We start from the raw sequence: 22,042 nt of genomic DNA on the forward strand, positions 1-22,042 counted from the left end.
CCCGGCACCCGACCAGAGCAACCCAGAGATCGCCGCGTACCCACAGCCCCCCCCCATAACCCTACCCTCTACAACCCTCCTCACCCGAGATGCTGTCACTTTAACCCAATGCATCATGGGAGATGTGGTGCAAAACTGCGGTCAGACTGATGACGTAAGATTAAGCCTCCAAGAATGATTGGTGGAGACAGTTAAAGGGACGGGGCTTTTCCAAAAACGTCTGAAGCTGCGGCTAAATCGCGGTACCGTCATTCTTATCAAGGTGTCTTTAATAGAATCAAATAAACACAAAGAAAGACGTCTTTAACGATCTTACATTTTCCTAACCCCTCAGTGTTTTATCAGGGCCTGTTTGGATGAACAAAGAGCTGATATCCTGAAGATAGTTAATGTTTTTAGATCAGTGAAAGAGGTTAATTTCCTGTGGCACACCTGACCATGGGGCTGCACGGTGGCACAGTGGTTAGTGCTCTTGTCTCACTGCGAGAAGGCCCCTGGTTCAAGTCCCAGAACTTCAATCATGTTCTCCCTGTGCATGCATGGGTTTTCTCAGGGGACTCCGGCTTCCTCCCACCATCCAAATACTTGCTTCATAGGTTAATAGGTCACTCCAAATTGTCCATAGGTGTGCATGGGTGTGTGATATGTGTGACTCTGCAACAGACTGACTACCTGTCCTGGGTGTCCCCTGCCTTCGCCCATAAGTGGCCGGGATAGGCTCCGGCAGCCCTCGTGACCTCGAAAGGTATAAATGGAAGATGAATGAATGAATGATTGAACACCTGACCATCTCCCACAGCATACTAGTGTGACGCGGCACATTGGTTGAAAAACACTGTTTTAGATAGTGTTGTGGATCTCCAAATGATTTATTCCGACTGACATTGTGGCATATGTAAAAGTTTGTTATAATCGGATAAGGTTTTGCTGGGCCCATGTACACAGTTTGATTTTAATCCGATCAAAGATATTTTACACTTGTAATCGCAATTGTTAGAAGGACCCAGTTCGAATTCCATTTGGGTCAATTGCATGTTCTGCCCAAGCATGTCAGGGGTTTCTATGGCCACAGAAGCTTCCTCTCACAGTCCAAAAACATCTTTCATAGGTTAGATAGTGACTCTTAATTGTTCCTTTGGTCATTTGTCTCTGTGGGGACAAGTGATAGACTGGCAGTTCTATATGTACCCTACCTCTGGATCAAAGTAGCTTGAGTAGGCTGCAAAGACCCCTGACCAAGACAAAACTGGTTTAAAAAATGAATGGACTAAAAAACAGGTGAAAGATAAAATAAAATAAAAAGACTGTGCAAAGACTGATTGAATAGCTTTTGAGCAGAATCATTTAGGCGATACTCCCTCCACCCACAGACCAAAAAACAACAACAAAAAACAACCTATTTTATTATTATCAGGGGTTCTTTTTAAGTTCTTCAGGTACCAGACTGGAAAGAAACAATTAATTTCACTCATATTTAACTAAACTTCAGTAAACTGTTGAGATACAGCCGAGATATTATAACAGGTAAAATATAGTCCTCTTATTCTGATCCATATGAATTATAAAGTATTACAAAATGCTAGCCATTTTCCCGCAATGTTAAATTTTGACAAATTGACAGCCAGGGTTTACTTTGAATGCACCAGTAAGCCTGCTACAACTCCTTTGCACCTGTTTGTGTGTGTCTTAGAATGCCCTCTCAGCTATTTTATTTTGTGGCTTGGCTGTCTTTTGACAACTCACAACAATGAACTAAATATTTGGAAACCAATTAAGAAGTAAATAATGAAAAGAAGAACTTAGATTATGATCAAATGCAAACTTTATTCACATTTTATGGAAAATCTGTTCAACAGCTGTTTCATGTTTCAGAAATACTGTTATAATGTTCCCTCTGGATCTTCTTGACCTTATTCTGCACTTTCAGACTGTAAAGAAAAATCACAAAAATTACCAGTCACACATGAAGTTGAATTAGATGTTAATGCTAAAAGGTTAAACAACAAAGAATGTGCAGATTATAAACAGGTGAAAAATCAATGTTTTGGAGGGTTTGTATTGCATAATGCATTATCATTTACCTTTCCAGTATCACGACTCTTGACTCTCAGCTTGTTAACCTGGGACTCTGCAATGTCAGCACGTTCTTGAGCTTCCTCCAGTTCATGCTGGACTTTTCTGAGCTTTGACATATGTGTGTTGGCCTGCTCCTCCTGTGTAAAATTACATTAAAATAAGTTTTTTTTTCATGTCTGTCACTGCAAAATTGTCATTCTTTTAAAACTATTTTACTCACAGCTTCCTCAGCCTGTCTTTTGTAAGCCTTGACTTTGAGCTGCAGCTTGTCAACCAGATCCTGAAGCCTGGCCACATTCTTCTTGTCCTCCTCAGTCTGGGTAAATAAATAAAAATAAAACAGATACTTACACACAAAATCTTTTTTTTTAGTTGTTAGAAGTGAAATTAGGTATGTACCTGATAAGTGAGCTCCTTCACTCTCCTCTCATATTTGCGAACTCCTTTGATTGCATCAGCTCCACGTCTCTGCTCAGATTCAACTTCACTCTCCAGCTCACGCACCTGTGTAAAGATAATTAAAAAAATGTTTTGCTTTTATTTAGGGTACAATCCTTTCTACAGTTTATTTAACACAAATGCAAAGCATATTAATCTCATACCCTAGACTCCAGTTTCTGGAGCTGCTTCTTTCCACCCTTCATAGCCAGGTTCTCAGCTTCATCCAGACGGTGCTGCAGGTCCTTCACTGTGACCTCTAGGTTCTTCTTCATCCTCTCCAGATGAGCGCTGGTGTCCTGCTCCTTCTTTAGCTCCTCAGACATCATGGCAGCCTGAATTAAATGTCATTTTAAATTATAGATTGAAGGGAGCATAAACAAGACCTGTGCAAATCTATATCAATGTATTATGAGAAACAATGAAGAACCTACATCAGTAATGGCCTTCTTGGCTTTCTCTTCTGCATTTCTTGCTTCTTGAATAGCATCATCCACTTCACCCTGAACCTGGACAAGATCAGACTCCAACTTCTTCTTGGTATTCAGAAGACTGGTGTTCTGAAAAGAGGAATTGATAACAGAGTTTAGTGATTCTCTAGTTGTAGCCAGCTTTTAACTGTTTCGTTAAATATCAACCTGGGAGTGAAGCAGTCCGACACGTTCACTGGCATCCACCAGCTCCTGTTCAGCCACTTTACGTCCTCTCTCTGTCTGTTCCAGAGCGGCTCTCAGCTCCTCAATCTCAGCCAACATCAGACCATTCCTGCGCTCCACCATGGCAACCTGTTCCTTCATGTCCTCCTGTGCTCTCAGAGCATCATCAAGGTGCAGCTGGGCATCCTGAAAACATCAATAAAGGTTAGAGAGACACAACTCCTTTTCTATACTATGAACACTTGAATGCACTTAAAGTGTCTTCAAACTCACCTTGAGTTGTCCCTGAACATTCCTGAGTTGTTTCTGGGCCTCAGCAGCCTGCCTGTTGGCATGGCTGAGCTGAATCTCCATCTCATTCAGGTCTCCCTCCATCTTCTTCTTGACTCTCAGGGCATCATTTCTGCTCCTGACCTCAGCATCAAGAGTACTCTGCATGGAGTCAATCACTCTCTGGCTGTTCCTCTTGATCTGTTCCAACTCCTCGTCCTTCTCTGCCAGCTTCCTGTCGATCTCACCTTTGACCTGGTTGAGCTCAAGCTGAACTCTGAGAATCTTTGATTCCTCATGTTCTAGAGTGCCCTTAATAATTTCAAACAGACATCAAAATAAGTCATTTCCAATAATCATATCAGGCAGTTAACCAAAATGTGTGCTGGCATTTTAGTGGTTGTCAGTACTCAGATGAAGACGTTTTACCTCAGCTTCCTCCAAAGCTGTCTGAATTTCACTCTTTTCAGTCTCCACAGACTTTTTGGCTTTCTCCAGCTCATGGATGCTCTTTCCAGTCTCACCAATCTGTTCCGTCAGGTCTGAGATCTCCTCTACAAAGAAAAAGGTGAATAAAGCAGAAAGTTCATCTATTTTTAGAGCTTCAGATGAAGTCCACTTTTTGTTAAAAGTTCCCTTGTAGCCACATCTCCATGTATGGGTTTTTTAGGGGACTACATACGCTGCAGGTTCTTGTTCTCCCTCTTCATGGTCTCCAGCTGATCCAGGGCCTCCTCGTAGGAGTTCTTCATCTTGAACAGTTCTGTGCTGAGAGAGCGAGCCTCTTTTTGAGCTCCTTCAAGCTCTGCCTGGCTCTCCTCATACTTCTGCTTCCATTCTGCCAGGACCTACAGGTTATCCATTGGTTGCAGGTTTGTTACTAAAGTAAGTGTATCTTCCCAACATGTTTTACTTTTTTTAACTGTCAGATGAACATGGTACCTTGTCAAAGTTTCTCTGTTTCTTGTCCAGGTTTGCAGCAAGAGCATTAGCTCTCTCCACATCAATCATGAGGTCCTCCACTTCACCCTGCAGCCTCTGCTTGGTCTTCTCCAGAGAGGCACACTTGGAGTTCACAGCCTCAATGGACTCCTCAGCCTCCTGCAGGCGCTGGGCAAGCTTTTTCCTGCAGCAAATGGTTGGTGTTTATGTTTTCAAAGAAGTGAGAGACAGAATAGTTTGATGAAATGATGAACTGCTTTGACTAACTTGGACTCCTCCAGTTCCTCAGTGCGCTGGATGGCATCAGTTTCATATTTGGTTCTCCACTGAGCCACCTCACTGTTGGCCTTGGACATTCCTCTCTGCAGCTCAGCCTTGGCCTCCTGCTCCTCCTCAAACTGCTCTCTGAGCAGATCACAGTCATGACGGGCTGACTGAACACCATGAGCCAGAGCGTTCTTGGCCTGACAGAATCAGAGAAATTATTTCTAAGTAGTTGACCAGCCAGTCTCACCATTCTGTAAAATACCACAACTAAGAATATAATCAGTAGTCAAAGGTTCCCGTGCCTTCACTTCCTCCTCCACAAGTCTCTTCAGCTCCTCAATCTGCTGAGTGAAGGCCTGTTTGCCTCTGGTCAGCTGAGAAACTAGAGCTTCTTTCTCTTCGAGCTGGCGAGCAAATTCACCTAGGAATTTAAAATTAAAAGAGGTTAGGTTAATTGAAATTCTCCAAAAAGGGACTTTTTTCTGTTACAAGTGACTGACCATTCTCGGTCTGAAGTCTTGCCCTCTGTGCATTCAGGTCATTCAGTTGCCGAATGTTTTCATCATTTTTGGCCTTGAGCTCACTCAGCTGATCCTCCAGAGTTCTGCACATTTTCTCCAAGTTGCTCTTGAAAAATTACATGTTTAATTTAGAAATTATATGTTGAGAAAGCACATTTAAAAGAATGAACAAAGAAAAACCTTTGATTTAGCAACACCCTCCATGTTGCTGCTGAGATCATCAATCTCCATCTTGTACTCGCTCTTCTCCTTCTCCAGCTTCTGCTTGACACGCTGCAGGTTGTCGATCTGTTCTCCCAGCTCTGCAACGCTGTCGGCCTGCTTCTTGCGGAGAGCTGCTGCAGTAGCTTCATGCTGCAGCGTGGACTCTTCAAGATCTCTCCTCAGCTTCTGGAACTCAGCTTCCCGCTTCTTGTTCATCTCAATCTGAGCAGCTGTTGCCCCTCCAGCTTCTTCAAGCCTCTCACTGATCTCCTCAAGCTCCCTGGAGAGATCAGCTCTCTGCTTCTCTACTTTGGCCCGAGCAGCTCTCTCAGCCTCAATCTCCTCTTCCAGCTCCTCAATACGAGCCTAAAATTAAAGTCCACATAAATATGTTCAAGGTGTCTTTCAAAACAACAATTAAAACTTTGAGAACAAAAGTATTCATATTTTTCACAAGTAGAAAGTCTGTTATAATGACCCACATAAAAGCCAAGATTGGCTGCAGAAACCGTACCTGGAGTTCCTTGATCTTCTTCTGAAGCTGAGCACCAAGGGATTGTTCGTCCTCAATCTTGCTAAGAAGCTGACTGATTTCAAAGTCCTTCCTGTTCACAATGAAATTAAAAATGGACTTTATTGACAGTCTTGAAGTATTTCCTAATGTGTTTGTTTAAAATGCAATGCATGAAAGTAACATTGTAGTTTTATGAAGAATGTCTCTTTATATTTTCTTCAAAAGATATATGGACAAACTTTTACAAACTTTTCAGAGCGGATAAAAACTGTTTTTAGGTTTTTCTAAGTAATTAAAATGTATTATCATACTTCTTGATCTTTTCATCAGACTGCTGCTTGTCATTTTCCAGATCCATTATGGATTCCTGGGCTAGTTTCAGATCTCCTTCCAGCTTCCTCTTGGCTCTCTCAAGATCCATGCGGAGCTTCTTCTCTTGTTCCAATGAACCTTCAAGCTACCGGATAAAGATATTTCATTGTTATATGTTTTATACACATTGTCCTTTGGGAAAATTCAAAATGTGTTTTTTTTCTTACATCATCCACTTGCTGTTCCAGCTTGGTCTTGGCTTTGGTCAGAGTGTTGACTTTGTCTTCCTCTGCCTGGAGATCATCCAGTGTTTGTTGATGGGCCTCTTGGAGGGCTTTCTTCTCCTTGGTCAGCTTTGCAATGGACTCATCTTGAGAAGCCATTTCCTCAGTCAGGTTTTTCACCTTAGAATACCATAAAAGGTCAAATTTTATAATTTGAATTTATATAAAATGTGTACATTAGTTTGACATTAACCTTGTTTTCAGTGGCATGTTTCTCCTTCTCCACTTTAGCCAGGGTGAGCTCCAAGTCATCAATGTCCTTCTTCAGTTCAGAACATTCATCCTCCAGCTTCCTCTTCTTAGCAGTCAGCTCAGCATTGATTTCCTCTTCATCCTCCAGTCTTTCAGTGGTTTCTTTGAGTTTGGCCTCCAGCTGGATTTTACTCTTAATGAGTCCCTCACACCTTTCCTCAGCATCGGAGAGATTCTCAACTTCCTATGGTTACAGACAGGTGAAGTGCATGTTACTACAACAACATTAAAAAGCATTAATGGTTCTTTTGGATTTGTTATGTTTATGTTTAGCATCCTGCACACACAACTACTTCTAACTTACTGCAGCCACTTGAAGCTGCAGGTCATTTTTCTCCTGCAGCAGAGAAACCATTTTCTCCTCCAGTTCCTTCTTCTTGGCCAAAGCAGCAGCCAGGTCTGTTTGCATCTTCTCATAGTTTCCTTTCATCTCCTGCAGCTCCTTCTCAGTCTCAGCGCTTTGCAGAAGAGGCTTGATCTTGAAGTAGAGTTTGAGCCATGGCCAGTTCTTCACATTCATGAATGAACGGACGTTGTACTGGATGGTGTAGATAGACTCTCTGTTTGCACAAATACACAGTGTACATTATAATACAAACATTTTCCGCTGTAAACTTGCCATTAAATATATTTTAAAAATTCTAATTTTTTTTACCTCCTCTCCATCATCTTAACAAACTCCTTCCTCATAACGTATCCTCTGCAGAGAGCCTGAGTCATGGTCACCAGTGAAGCCAGTTTCTCATCTCTCATCTCCTCAAGTGTACCCAGCAGACCAGCTTTGAAGAACACCTGAGATTGACATCGGACAATAAATTCAGTAAGTATGCACATGAATTACTTATTGTATTTGCAAAGTTAGCTTGTTAACAACATTTCTTTAAATGATACCTTAGTGTGTCCAAACTTGTACTGACTGTGGTCAACATCAATGGAGCCAAGCAGCTTCTCTGAAGCTTTCTTGTTGTCAATGAACTGTCCCTCAGGGATGACACTGGCATTCAAAACTTTGTATCTGATGGACAACAGTAGATTTGTTTATTCATTTACACTGATTCCCTTTTACATAAATCCAGGTTTTACCTCTGCTTGAAGTCACCGTAGAGGATTCTGCCAGGAAAACCTTTTGTGCAGATTCTGATGCCCTCCAGCACACCATTACACCTCAGCTGGTGGATGACCAAGAAGTTCTCCATAAGACCTGAAAAAAAATTAAGTTCACAATATATGTACTGAAATTTTAAAAGAATTAGGTCAAACATTAGCACTGTAGGGTTCTAACCTGGGGTCTTTGATTCATTTGGAATCAGGCAACGCACAAAGTGGGGATGAGTGCTCCTCAAGTTTGTCATCAGTTTGGCCAAGTTCTCCTGTGGGTCCATATTATGACATAAGAGGTCTTTTTTTCACCACTGCTATATTGTTTCAAATAAAAATATTTCGGAAGACTTACCCTGAAAAGAGCAGACACAGTCTGGAAGGAGCCACCCTTCTTCTTACCACCCTTCTTGGCACCACCAGCGTCTGTTAAAAAAAACAAAGATCTGAATGAAAAATGGCAGAACTGTTTGTGTTTAATCTTGTCTCGCATGAATGTGTTAAGGTAATCAGAGATGAGCAGGCTGAATACCCACACTTTTTGGGTGACAACATTACCCAAGTCATATAAAAATAATTGCTAATTTGGAAGGAAACGGTGCAAACTTGACATGATAATTGTATCACATTTTTTTATTTCCTCATTATGTGATTAATTAAGTATGAAATGAATGAATTCGTTTAAACTTATACGTCCTCTCTGAACTTCAGTACCTCTCAAAAATGAACATAGACAACATAAATCACATGTTCATACAATATTTTGTGAAAAATAAAAATAAAGGTTATTTCTCAGTATTAAGACAAAAGTATTTACATAAAGCGCTTACAAATCATTTTGTAAGTCAGTTTTTATCTGGTGACTTCCATTCTTACCTTCAGCTGATGCATGGGCTGCATAGAGGTAGCACAGCAGTTTGTTTGAAGACTTCTGGTAGAGCTGCACCACTGAGTCGTTCAGTGGGTCCTTGTTTTTGTCCAGCCAGCCAGTGATGTTGTAATCCACTGTTCCAGCATAATGAACCAGCGAGAAGTGAGCTTCAGCTTTTCCCTTTGCAGGTTTAGGCTTCTCAAATGCCTTGTTCTTGCCAAGATGTTGATCATGCAGCTTGTTCTTGAAAGTTGTATCAGAAGCCTTGGGGAACATGCACTCCTCTTCAAGGATGGAGAAGATGCCCATTGGCTTGGAAAAAGTAATAGTTCATGTTAAAATAGCTGAACACCTCCCCCTCAACTTTGTTGATCTAAAAACACAAGTAATTAAATGGTTCATCACCTTCTCAATAAGCTCAATGCAGGCAGCCAAGTCCATGCCAAAGTCAATGAACTCCCATTCAATGCCTTCTTTCTTGTACTCCTCTTGCTCCAGGACAAACATGGTGTGGTTGAAAAACTGTTGCAGTTTCTCATTGGTGTAGTTGATGCAGAGCTGCTCCAAGCTGTTGAACTGTAAGTAAATGTAGGGGAACATTTCAATCAGCTTGAATTCCTTCATTTTCTATAATCTTCTCAGCTGCAACTCACATCAAAGATCTCAAATCCAGCAATGTCCAGCACTCCAATGAAGAACTGTCTTGGCTGCTTTGTGTCCAACATCTCGTTGATGCGGATGACCATCCACAAGAACATTTTCTCATAGACAGACTTGCACAGAGCACTGACAGAATTGTTGACCTGGAAAATAAAGAGTTTATTTGAACATTCAATATGAGCTGTATTTAATGTCAATGGCCACGTTATATTCTCAAATTTACCTGTGGGACGGTCTGACCTTTGGTGACCATCTCATTTCCAACCTTGACTCTTGGGTAGCACAGAGCTTTCAGCATGTCAGCTGAGTTTAGGCCCATCAGGTAGGCAATTTTATCAGCCACTGAAGAAAAGAGAAATAAATGTGCTAATGTATGAAATTTTATTTTATCTCTGACATTATGAGAACTGTGGTAAATTGGCAGTTACCCTCAGTGCCGTCAGGTTCTGCCTGCTCCTCTCGCTGCTTCTGCTTAAACTTCATGTTACCATGATGCATCACAGCACCAGTCAGCTTGTAGATGCCTAACTTTTCCTCAGCAGTAAAGCCCAAAATATCAATGGCCAACTGCATTGCACATCACAAGTACAAATTAATCTTTCTGGTCTTTTTCAAAATATAATTTATGAACAAGTATAAAGTATTTGTTTTACATCAGTTGCAATGAACTCCTCAACGTCATTGATGCTCTTGACAGTGATTTCACCCATGCTGATCATTGGGAAGTCATATGGGTTGGTGGTGATGAGAAGAGCCTCTAAAAGAGAAAAATCAATGTTTATGCGGTTGATAAATGTTGAGTTTCTATATATACAAGTTTTATAATATCATACCCAGGAGCTCAGGTTTGTGGCCCGTCATCAGCTGGTAGAAGATATGGTAGCTCCTCTCAGCAGACAACTGGAAGGTGACACGAGATTTCTCCAGCAGATCTGCAATCAACCAGTTAAAAAAAAAGTCAGTATTTCTGAAATACAAATTAGCTACAGAAGTACATGTTAAAGACCAATAGAGACTGTTTTTCATGCCACTTGTTTCTCTGTTAACTTACAAGTTTCAATATCAGCTGAAGCCAGTTTTCCACTGGAACCAAAGTGAATCCTGATGAATTTACCCTGAACAGCATAATGATAAACATTATTGCATGTAAGAAGAAAGTGACTCATATTTTCAAACCATTAGATTAATTCAAACACTTACAAAACGGGAGGAGTTGTCATTCCTCACAGTCTTGGCATTACCATAGGCCTCCAGCAGAGGGTTGGCAGCAACAATCTGGTCCTCAAGCGAGCCCTGCAAGGATACAGGATACTTTTACATTACATGCCTATGCAATCACATTTTTTAAAGCAAACATAGACTAATTCGGTGACTTCACCTGCATTTTTCCAGGGGTTTGCTCCTTCTTTCCACCAAGAGCAGCAATTGTTGCAAAGTACTGGATGACACGCTTGGTGTTGACAGTCTTCCCTGCACCAGATTCTCCACTGGGGTACACATTTCACATTTTATGCCTTTACGGTAAGTTTCCTTAAGTTGACAAATATTTTGTATTTAAATATGTCTAATACTCACGTAATCAGGACAGACTGATTCTCACGATCTAAACAAGCAAACACACAATGGTCACATAAGTTTTCCCATATTATGACAAACACAAACTTGTTATTATGTTTGTTGTTCAGTTTCACCTGTGAGCATAAATTGATAGGCATTGTCAGAGATGGAAAAGATATGGGGCGGAGCCTCAATCCTCTTCTTTCCTCTGTATCCTGACACACATTGAGCATCATACACAGGAAGCCACTTGTATGGATTCACGACCACGCAGAACAACCCAGAATAGGTCTATAAGAGAAAACAAAACATTATTTTGTTTTTTTTCTAAAATGGAAAATTGCAATTGCAATTGTAAATTAAAGTAAAACCAAATAAACTAAAACTCACATAGATCATCCATGATGCATAACGCTCTTTGAGGTTAAACAGCACAGAGGGCTCATTAAGGTGGGTCATCATGGCCATGTCCTCCATCTTATCAAACTTTGGAGGGTTTCTGGGATGGATATCATCCTCTTTCACAGTGACAGTCTGTAGAATAATAGTTTAAGTTGTATATTCAAAAGATTTCACATAATATCACATCATGAAAGCCCTTTCATATTAAAGAAGTGATAAACTAAGTTGACCCACATTGTGCATTTAATATTAATCTCTGTTTTTCTTTTTCTTACCTTCCCTCCTTCAGTCTCCACAGTGGCTTTTCCACCCTCCCTTTTGATTAGTTTACATTTGACATACATCTCATCTGCATCAACAACGAAAAAAGCCGTTTTGGCATCAAATGGTGCCGTCTGGGCCTCAATCCTCTCCCTTTCTGGCTTCCGGAGGTAGATGGCCGCCGGGCCATACTGCTCCATTTCAGCATCCGTACTCATGATGGCACTTTTAGTGGGGCCTACAGATTAGGAAAAAATATTCTTTGAGAGCTTCTTCAAAGCAGGAAAAAAACAACATTCTGTCTGATATAGTGTACCTCAGCAGATGGAAACCCTTGGTATGATGAGTATCAGTATATCAAAATGCTGCAAAAAAAAAAAAAAAGAATGAAGAAGTTCAGTTTTGTATTTTTTGCCTAAATTTTATATGATCCCTTAAATTATAAATTGCAAAATAAACACATTTCAAAACCAACATTTTTACCTCTTAATGCTAACATTTATATAACATGATCAAAAAATTTATAATTTTAGTTTGAACACAATTATTTTTTTAAATGAACAACCAGATGATGTCATACCATATAGAATTACGGAAAAATTGGAGAGTTTATTGCACTGACCTGTCTGAAATGCCTTTCAATTAGAGCACATGCCCCATGACTGCCGTTCTTATATGCTGCATCTCTGCTTTATCAGCAAAAGCCCCCTACTAGATTTGGTCATGCAAGCTTGACACCTTGCTGCTTGATATCAAAGGAGTCAAAAATAAACAAATATTTCTGCTTCATGTTTCATATAATATAATACACTTAAGTGCTTGTTTATTTTAAGAATGTTTAATAAACATCATAATAATAATGTCACAGCTTTTTACGTTTTCTTTTCAAATTATTGCATTTCAGTTTTTGAATAATTTACCAGTTTAAAAAAAGTCATAAATCTCCCATGATTTTGATTAATATTAGTAGAAAAAGTTGTACACTTTTAATTTTTTTCTTTAATATAAAAATGCATAATTATTATTATTGATTTATGTTCCTTTTTTTAGATTCACATTACCTTACTTTTTTGCAGTATCTTTCTTATGTGAATCCTGTTAGGAAAAAAATGTTTAAAGATTCTTTATTTTATGTCCTATTGATTTTAATACAACAGGGAAAATTAAAGATCTACATTCAAAAAAAGATTGGGATACCAGTGGTGTTTAGTTACTGGACATTAAAGGCCATGGCATCTGAAATAATATTCCAGTTGATGGTCTTTCCATTTGCACTGGATAAGTGTTGTATATCTCTGTGGAATGAAATTCATGCAGAATTGGCAGCTGACATAATTTCACACCAACCAAAAGTAGCAAAATAAAGACAAAGTAATAAACTGTGTCTAATTGTTATTTTTCAAAATGCGGACAGTAATACAATTTCTAAGAATTAGGCAACCTGGAAACATGTCCAGGATTGTCTATGGCTGCCAAGTTTAGTGTGGGCTTGGCTTATAATTCTCTTTCTGGCAGGTAACGATGATGGCGTTACTGTGCTCTGAAATAAATCCAGCTTTGGCAGGGAGCACTGAGTCCTGTTTGTCATAGAAAGAACTGTTTATTTATAGGACAGATTTAGAAATGTTGTTAACACCACAGCCTAACTTTACAGAGGCTTGCAATATGAATTTGACATTTAAAATATTATTTGTCTTTAGTTTGTCTTCCAAATACAATCAGTTTTATGTATTTTTTCTCAGAAATCCAGAATTTGTGCTACTCTTAATTGAAGTCTAAGGAGAAATGAATAGGACACTCAAATAACGACCAAAAGGGCAAAATAACAGAACCGTTCAATTACTTTTGAACTGTCTTGCAAATATTGCTCCAAAAAGTTTTTTGCTTTAAAAAATGCACCACAATTAAAAGTTTTTTACGATCATTATGGCTTTTTGGGTTTTTTATTGTCTTCATCCGTTTTGGGGTTCTACTTCAATTTTAAAACCAAATGGCTACCCTTTAATCAATGATATTTTGGTTGTATGTCAGTGGTGTAAAATCTTTAGGTCTGTTTTTTATTATACAGTATGTATTTATATATATTCCCTACTAGCTTTTAATTGACCAGTAATGTGAGAGTGTTAGTAACTCTAATAGAATGCTTTACTGTTTGAGGGTGTAGTTTGTCCGTCGCTGCAGGAAAAGACTCTGACTCACTGCTAATTACAAGATGATAAATACTGGACAGCCTGTGTGACTATCGATGGTGTTTCACTTTAGATAATCCTTTTTTTGCATTTATGTTTTGTTTTTAAACCCCTTCTAAGTGTGGTTGGGTGGTGATTTTATAGTGATTTTTTACTTGTACCTGTGCTTTTTTATGTTTTCTTTTCAACATTTTGTTCAAAAACATTTATTAGCTAACTCAATTGCTGCAAAACCATCTCTGGGAACTTATAGATAAAAATCACCTTACTGTTCGTTTAGATCTTTTGGAGGAAAATCTTTCCGGTCAAGCAGTTATGATGCAAAAGCTAGCAACGCCTTCCATACCGGTCATAGGTGGTCACTTATTTGATTTTCACACTTTAGCTTCTTAAAGTTTCTGGGTTGTGTTATAAATAAAAGATTAATCTTGACTTTTGTGCACTTTGACCTCCAATGGGTCAAAGGGTCGAGGGCTTTCTTGCTTTCTCTTCATTGACGCCACAGGGCTGAAATGTTGCTTAGTTTAGTATTTCACAGCCCTGGTTCACTGGCCATCTGAACTTTTTTTTTTTTAACCAGCTTTTTACAAAGTTCTCCAGAAACCAGATAATGTACATACATACATGAATACAGTAAAAACATTTTAAAAAACATCACGATTGTTTAAAAATAAATAATAAACAAGAGCGATACCCTCTGAGGGTCACAAAGTAACTTCTTTATGTTTGCATTTATGTGGGTAAACCCACAAATACCACCTTAATTCTCCAGATTTAACAAAACTTAATGTTTTTAAGTTACATTTTTAGCTTATGAATGAAAAAACACAGGAAACTAGGATTGGTGAAATGCCGTCGGTTTTCTACTTGGAATGATAACATAATGAAAAAAAAAAGTATTTTTAATTCTAAAATTAATTATAGCCACAGCAGAGCTGTGACGGTGTCGAATTTTTGATCACCGCGGCGATGAACCACCAGGGGGCGCGGTGTCGCAGTTAACCACAGCCCCCCCCAAAACACAAAATCCCCCGGCGGCCACATCGGAAATAAATACAATTACAACGTACTATTCTTTGTTAACAAATAACAGTAACAACTAACAACTACATATCTAACTTGTGAACTAACTATAGGTGTTGTAGATTGACTGTGTGTGTGAGCGCGGAGCGCCTTGTGTAGGTGTAGGAGAAAGGTGTGCACACGTGTGTTGGGGGTGTGTGTTGATTCTTATGCAGCGGACCGCTCTGGAGCTGCACGCAAGTTTCACCTGTGCTGTCTGATACAGACATCTTCTCAGAATATTATGTATTTCCCAGTATTAAGCGGACTGCAGACACTTTCACCTTTCCGGTAGCCATGAAGCCTGACACCCATGAAGAACAAGGGGCAGGAGGCTCCGCCTTTGTTTATACAGACACGTAACGTTACGCTGCAAAAAATAGTTCCCAAACAAAACATGTAGTGCTATTCATGGAAATCTAACTGCGCGCGTTCATGTTTGGTGTTACGAGTGAAGGAGAACAGTAATACCCCCCCCCCCCCCCCAACACAAAATCCTACAGTGGGCGGCCGTGTCGCGCACTTACGAACGCACGAAGCTTGTAATGGAAATGAATACAATGGAAATTAAATTATTAAATTAATATGGAAATTATTAGAAAACAGTAAATTTGTCGTATTTCCTTGCGAGATGGAAACTTCTGTAGTAGAATGAGGATGTGTGCTTCTGAAAGCGCGCCTGTTTGTGTAACTGTAAAGGGAGCCGCGTGTCACGTGCAGCGCAGAGGTAGAGAGCGCGCGCCTACGAGAGAGAGTGACAGGCGCGGTGGGAGAAAAGGAGAGAAAAGTCTGAAATAAAGAAGGAAAGTCTGAACACAGGACTAGCAGAAAAAGGAAATTATCAGCAAAGATGAATGCGTTTAATGTGTTTATTATAGTTCCAATCACGCACCATATGCAAAACGTAAAAAAAAAAATGTGCGTAAAAAAAGTGCTGTGATGCGGTGATGAGGTCATCCCCGCCGCGTTGATGCGGTGATGCGGTTATGGTCACAGCCCTAGCCACGAGCGGCATTTTTTGGCCCGCCGTACTACCCACTCCGCCACCCCTAAAAGTATGGTAATCAGCGTCGTCAACCAACTTTGAATAACACGTCTGGCTCTAAAGCAGTGACTACCATTGACTACAAAACATTGCATTATGGGAAACGGTGTCCCGATGGTTTCTGTAGTTGAGTGACCAATTAAAATCGTTTCAGATATCTATTGATTAAAAAAAGGCTACCGGTACATACATTCAAATAATTATAAAAGATGTAATAACACAGGGGGAGAGGCATATTAAAACTAAATTGAATATAAAGGACAACTTCCTGTTCTCCTTCAGGCTCGCTACAGCTCAGCGTTCACCTTCATCTCTCACCAGCCCCCCCCTCCCCGCCTGGTCTCCCCAACGATCCAGGTGGGGCGCTGGTTCATCTCAAACTCGCCTATCGTTGCATTTTCCACACGTATTTTTTAGTGTGTCTAAGACTAAAACTTGTTGTTGCTCACACGTATTTAATGTTAAAACCCTGTTAGCTGTCACGCATGTAGGTGTGTGGCATTTATTCTCCGCAGCGACCCATCTCCGGCGTGAGCGGTGGGCTGCAGTCACAGCCGCGCACTAGAACCGTTTGGTTGGGGTTAATACATCACTGTGCGTAACTGTAACCATAGCCTCAACCTTCTTCCGCATCCGAGCAACCCAGAAACAAGTTCAGCACTGACTGGATGTATTTAGAAAATTACATATGAATAATATATACGTTCTAAAAAGGAAAGTAGGAAAGTCTTAAATGCGGTCCGGGTAGGGGGCTGTCAGGTTTCCCTAAATGTTCCCCTGCTTTCAAGCCCGGTCATTGTCACGCCCCCAGGAGTCATATACCCAACTGTGATTGGTTGGTTCGTCAGGACCGCGCACAACACTGTAGAAGTTTCATTCATTCAAACAGGAGGGACGCATTAACATTAAACTTTCATAATAAGTCGGGGGCCGCAAAATATCATCTTGGGGGCCGCAAATAGCCCCCAAATATAATAGTCATTATTACACGTTCATTCACAGAGGCCAATGGATCTCAAAGTAAATGAATGCATTTCACTTAAAAAAAAACGGTTTATTCAATTTTACACAGACTGAATATTTTACATCTGACACTGAAGCAATCCCGATAATAAACTCTAGAGGGGCTACGGACAAAAAGGAAACACCTGCCATAATAATGCAAATTTGCAAACCTGAATTTTGTGGCAACACCTGCCTCCTTCCTGACCTTTTTATGGGGCGCCATCAGTGACCAGACTAACATCACATGACCAGTTCACTCCAACATCGTCTGGTGCAGTAACAAGAGAGCTGATTATGTCATCAGCTGTTGTGTCCATCGACTCAAAAAACTCCGCTGTAACGCTTCTTTAAAACCTCTAAAAAATATCCACAGTTTTGCAATATCTGTATATGCGCTTTCATCAATAGCGACCAAAAATGCAATAAATGACTGGATTCCTTCATTTGGCGCCCAAGTCTCCTCCGAGATGTTGAATCTGCAGTCGTAATCCATGACAGACTCATGTTGGCAAAGGTCATCTGCTTTTTTGGGCGCAAGACTTCTGCAGCCTTCAGCATTTTACAATCAGTTCACCATCCGAAATTAGTTTGGATGTTTGCTTCAACTTGTTTGCAATAAGGTGTCTATCACTGCTCTATCACTGCTCCATCAGCAATGTCACGGCTGCAGTAAATGCAGACGGTTGTTTATCAATCTTCTCTTTTCTTAACTCCCCTTGCAAATGGTGAAACTTTTCTTCATGGTCAGTCTCATAGTGGTGCTGATGTTATATTTGTTGAGCACTGCGACCCGTTGATAACATACCAAGTATGCCGATTTTGCATTCAGCTGTGTGAACAAATAAAACTTTGTCCATTTTTCCTTGAAGCTCTAACCTCCACTTCAACCTTTTTTTCTTTTTGGCAAGCTATGTAGCAGTGGTGAGGCTCACGCGGAACCAAACTGCATCTTACCCAGACACAGAGCGGTTAGGTTTCGCTTTTGACATGTGCAGAGATATGCTGTTTCACCTGTTTTGCTTTTCCTTTGCTCCCCCATAGTGGTGGAATTGCGCATTTCGGTTATTTCTTTAAAAAATCATCTCGCCACAGGAATGGACCAGAAACATCCTTATTGTAGCAGGACAATGCTGCAAAGCTGCAGGCAATCCCCCTAATTACCTGGGAGCAGGATAAAAATGGTTTGGCCCAGCACTTGATCACTTGTGTGTGTGTGATGCTCAAACCCCACCCATTTCCTGGTGGCTAACCCTCTGTGCTTCTTGCTGGGAAAAGAGCTCTAGCATCCGCCCCAGTGAGTTTAAGGCGTGAGTTTCTCCTTGCTGCTCAGGGACAGCAGAAGCACAGTGCTGCTTTTGTTTGGCTTTCCTGATTTTTAATCACACAGCAGTTACACTTTGCTTCAGCCAGTGGCTGCTAGCTCTAGGCCTCGGTGCTCCAGCTCCTGCCAGTAGGCTTCAGGCAGCACTCCGAACCCAGACATTCAACTTCTTGGCCTCTGCTGCAGCCAACAGAGCGGTGTCAACCCTTCTTTGCTCCATTGAACTTAAGACCTGCTAAGAGTTGTCACGCCCTTCCCAAGGATCTGTGCTGTGCTGTGTTGTTTTTTTTCCTTTATTCACCTGTTGGCTTTATGGTGTTATTCTGTTTTTACCAGTTTTTTTTATTTTTAGTGTGTTGGTGTGAGGGTAGGCATTGTTTGTGTTTTTGTTTTTCTTTTTAAACAATATTGCTGACCCTTGTTTATCATATATATATTTTTTCCCTTCTTTCCTTAGGACCGAGTGCAGAGACAGAGCATCGGGCGACAACAGTGGGGGCTCAATTGGGGCGTGTTTGGATTTAGTTTATATGTATATATATTTTTCCACGTGTGTATGCCGCAGAGTGGGGTGTTTTTCTGTCTTATTTTGGTTACAGTCTCCTCCACGTGGGTCGGACCAGCGCTCGAAGGGTTTCCTCCCATTTCTCCCTCCCCAGTGAGATTGAGTTCCTTGTTTTTAATACATTTTACTGTAAATAAAATTAAATTTAACTGGTACCACGTCTTGGCCTCATTTTAAACAATAATCTGCATGCCTGTGTTGCAGCGCTTTGGGTTCCCTGGACCCTGTTTTTTTTCTTAATCTGCCACAACCACTTGCCACAAGGTGGCATCGTTGGTTGGATCTCTTAAAGTGTCTGGCCAAAACGTGTGTTCAAAGTTGTTATTTTAGATTTATTTGTATTGTTCGTGTATTTATATTTTATTCTTTTACTTAAGCCAAACAAAGCAGCAGTGGGCTTATTTTAAGGGTTGCCCAGTCATTTTTAGTGTTTTACTTTGAAGGTCTCTGGTTGCTGTTTCACACTGTGTTTGTATGATGGAGGAACAGCTTTAACAATTAAGGGATTTGGTGGCCCAATTAACTGCTGAAAATGAGAGGTTGCGGCAGGAGCCAGATGTAGTTTTGCCTGGTCCTAGCAATAGTAGTAGTGGAGCGGTTGATATGTTTCCAGAGACAGGAAATGCCTCATGTTTAGGGGGAGAACAGGCATAGGCCTAGCGTAATGGCTCAAAAAAGTGCAGGCTTGTATGAGGGCTTGACACTTTAACTTATCTGGCCAAGCATTTTTATTTATTTGATTACCTAGAATGAGAAGCACGTGAGGAGATAAAGTTCCGCCTGTGAGCAAGAGGATCCTGCTAGAATTATAGCTGTCTTGCAGGAACTCTATGGATTCACAGAGTCATATGTGGCTTTACAGGAAGCTTTCTCCTCACAACGGTAACAGGAGGGTGCAGGAATTTTCCTTGAAATTTCCTTTTCCTAATGAGCCTGATGGCTTCTGTTAAGGCACGCGCACCTAATGAATTTCATAATGAAGAGGTTTTGTTGAGTGACCAATTTATCGAACATGTTTTGGATGGTAACTTGCGTTGGGAACTGAAGCAGTTCGCTCGGAGACAGCCCACTACTACAATGCTGGAGGTCAGGGGGGAGGCAATCAGGTGGGAGCGCAAGGGGCTGCCAGGTGACGGACGAAACCGAAGTCATTCTGTCCCCTCAGCGCTGGGTATCCAAAATGGTGTCAGGAGTACCCAGATGGTGCCAGACCAGCCCCAGGAGTCCGCATTAAGTGACATTATGGGGATGTTGAAACTGCAACAACAGCAGATCAGTCAGCTCGCCCAAAACCTCTCACTCTTGCAGAACTCCAATAACACCCGTCCTTCAACCTCTAGTCGGGTAAGATGCAGACGGTGTCAACAGCTTGGTCACTATGCACAGGACTGTGATGGTGTCCGGGTGGTCAAGTCAGTCCAGAAGCTTGATAGCCCGACCCAATCTGGTCCCTCAGCGGAAAAGTAGTGCCCAACGAGTTGCAGAGCCAAAACCCATGCTCTGTGGCTTCAGGTGACCATGTAGAGGTGCCAAAACTAATCTCGTCCTGCCCCTACCTGAATGTAACCATGGGGGGTAGTTGTGTGCCCTGTTTAGTGGATACTGGTTCTATGGTGTCCACCATCACTGAAGGTTTTTTCCAGGAACATTTTGGTTCTTGGGGGCTTGAAAGGCTCCAATCTTGCAATTAGTTGCAGTTACGAGCTGCCAATGCACTCTCAATCCCCTATATTGCCTATTTAAAGCTGGAGGTTAAGCTCTGTGGCAAGTCCATGCCACAATGTGGGGTATTGGTAGTGAAGGACCTCCCTGGGGATGGTGGTTCCCAAGCTCCAGGCATTCTTGGGATTAATATAATTCGTCGGTGCTACAGTGGCATTGCAGCAGTGTCACCAGGAGGACGAACCGGGCCCTCCAAAAACCTTTACGGTCAGGGTGCGTGGCCGGAGGGCTCATTGGATTCCTGGTGGGGCAATGAAATATATAAATCTCAGTAGTGTGCAGTACCCACCATGTTACTCGAACCTCTGGACTCTGCCCTGCCTGCTGGCCCTATTGGTGTCCTCTTCATGGTTCCCCGGACCCTGTACCCGGGGTGGCGTTGTTGCTTTTTTTTTTGATCTGCTACGACCACTTGCCACATTATAATTTGTACTCTTCATGACTGGGCCGGGTTGAACCATCTGTCGGGGCGGATGCGGGCCGCATGTTTGACACCCCTGACTTAAGCTATTGGCATGTGTGGAAAATTTCGGGGAAATTGCTTGAAAAAAACGTTAATTTTCCCATTTCAGTCAGACAACTCATGCAGTAAAATAATATTTGACATCTTTTATTTTTCCTGTCACATACTTTCTTTTGCTTTCAAAAACTTTGTTTGGATTTCACATTCTCTTAAGTTAGCATTTCACATTCCTTTAACTTTGCATTTCACATTCCTTTAACTTTGGATTTCACATTCCTTTAACTTTGCATTTCACATTCCTTTAACTTTGGATTTCACATTCCTTTAACTTTGCATTTCACATTCCTTTAACTTTGCATTTCACATTCCTTTAACTTTGCATTTCACATTCGTCTAGTCAGGATTTCACATTCCTTTAGTTTGGCATAAGATTCTGTACAATTCCATGAGACAAATTTCCATAAACTTTTGGGTAATAATTACCCTAACGGAGCTCGCAGGTGGAAGCCGGGGAGGAGGGTGGGGCGATAAACACAGCGCTTCAGTAAAGAAGGATGAACACCTGGACTTAAATAGGATGCTGAACAGGTGAGTTGATTAACAATGCTGGAGGTCAATTAAAAAAAATAATCGTTTTCCAATAACTCGAAAATCACCAATTCTAAGATTTCGTCTCAAAAGTTCTGTTTATTTTGCTCTACTTTCGCTACTTCAGGTTTGTTTTTAGCATTGATCCAAGTCGGTGTCCATTCCAAGCCTTCACAGTCTATTCCTGAAATCAAGGCCACCCTGGAAGGATTAAATGTCGCAATTCCACAGGTAGGTGGACCCTGGGTTGACTTATTAAACTATCATTTTATACTGTCCTGCCCAATCGTCCATTTGAGAAAATTGTTGACTTTGGTGGCGGTGACATCCCCAAACCACTTTAGGCTTCATTTGTACCATTCAGAATTCTGTGGGTGATGTCATATACCATCAGTCCAGTGTGCTCACTGAGAGTGTCACTGTCTTTATTTCTGGCACCAAAAAAAATAAGATAAATTAAAGAATTATGATATGGTTTTACAGTCTTTATATTACAT

At 41.0% G+C, this 22,042-nt stretch overlaps 1 protein-coding gene across 2 annotated transcripts; it reads right to left on the reverse strand.

Annotated features, from left to right (window-relative positions):
• Positions 1-1,804: 1,804 nt before the first annotated feature.
• On the reverse strand, positions 1,805-12,223 carry LOC101163903 (myosin heavy chain, fast skeletal muscle). 2 transcript variants are annotated; one of them, XM_023957481.2, is made up of 41 exons: positions 12,208-12,223; positions 11,902-11,950; positions 11,600-11,823; positions 11,313-11,456; positions 11,057-11,213; positions 10,941-10,968; positions 10,744-10,852; positions 10,566-10,658; positions 10,417-10,480; positions 10,199-10,297; positions 10,019-10,122; positions 9,794-9,932; positions 9,589-9,707; positions 9,359-9,508; positions 9,111-9,281; positions 8,711-9,017; positions 8,190-8,260; positions 8,019-8,106; positions 7,820-7,937; positions 7,628-7,751; positions 7,392-7,528; positions 7,041-7,296; positions 6,678-6,920; positions 6,428-6,604; positions 6,200-6,345; positions 5,889-5,979; positions 5,351-5,740; positions 5,150-5,276; positions 4,952-5,070; positions 4,650-4,846; positions 4,383-4,566; positions 4,123-4,288; positions 3,870-3,994; positions 3,444-3,752; positions 3,153-3,356; positions 2,949-3,074; positions 2,679-2,849; positions 2,476-2,580; positions 2,297-2,392; positions 2,082-2,213; positions 1,805-1,928 (listed from the first exon to the last, which is right to left on the reverse strand). In XM_023957481.2, the coding sequence occupies exons 3-41, from the start codon at positions 11,801-11,803 to the stop codon at positions 1,911-1,913; spliced, it is 5,808 nt and encodes a 1,935-aa protein (XP_023813249.1). In that variant the 5' UTR covers positions 11,804-11,823; positions 11,902-11,950; positions 12,208-12,223; the 3' UTR covers positions 1,805-1,910. The 2 variants fall into 2 exon arrangements, with proteins under 2 accessions (XP_023813249.1, XP_078807783.1); XM_078951657.1 differs by having other exon boundaries at positions 6,678-6,916; positions 7,037-7,296.
• Positions 12,224-22,042: the final 9,819 nt, after the last annotated feature.

Source organism: Oryzias latipes, chromosome 8, assembly GCF_053564925.1.
Source record: "Oryzias latipes strain Hd-rR chromosome 8, Olatipes_Hd-rR_3.1".
Lineage (NCBI taxonomy): Eukaryota > Metazoa > Chordata > Actinopteri > Beloniformes > Adrianichthyidae > Oryzias > Oryzias latipes.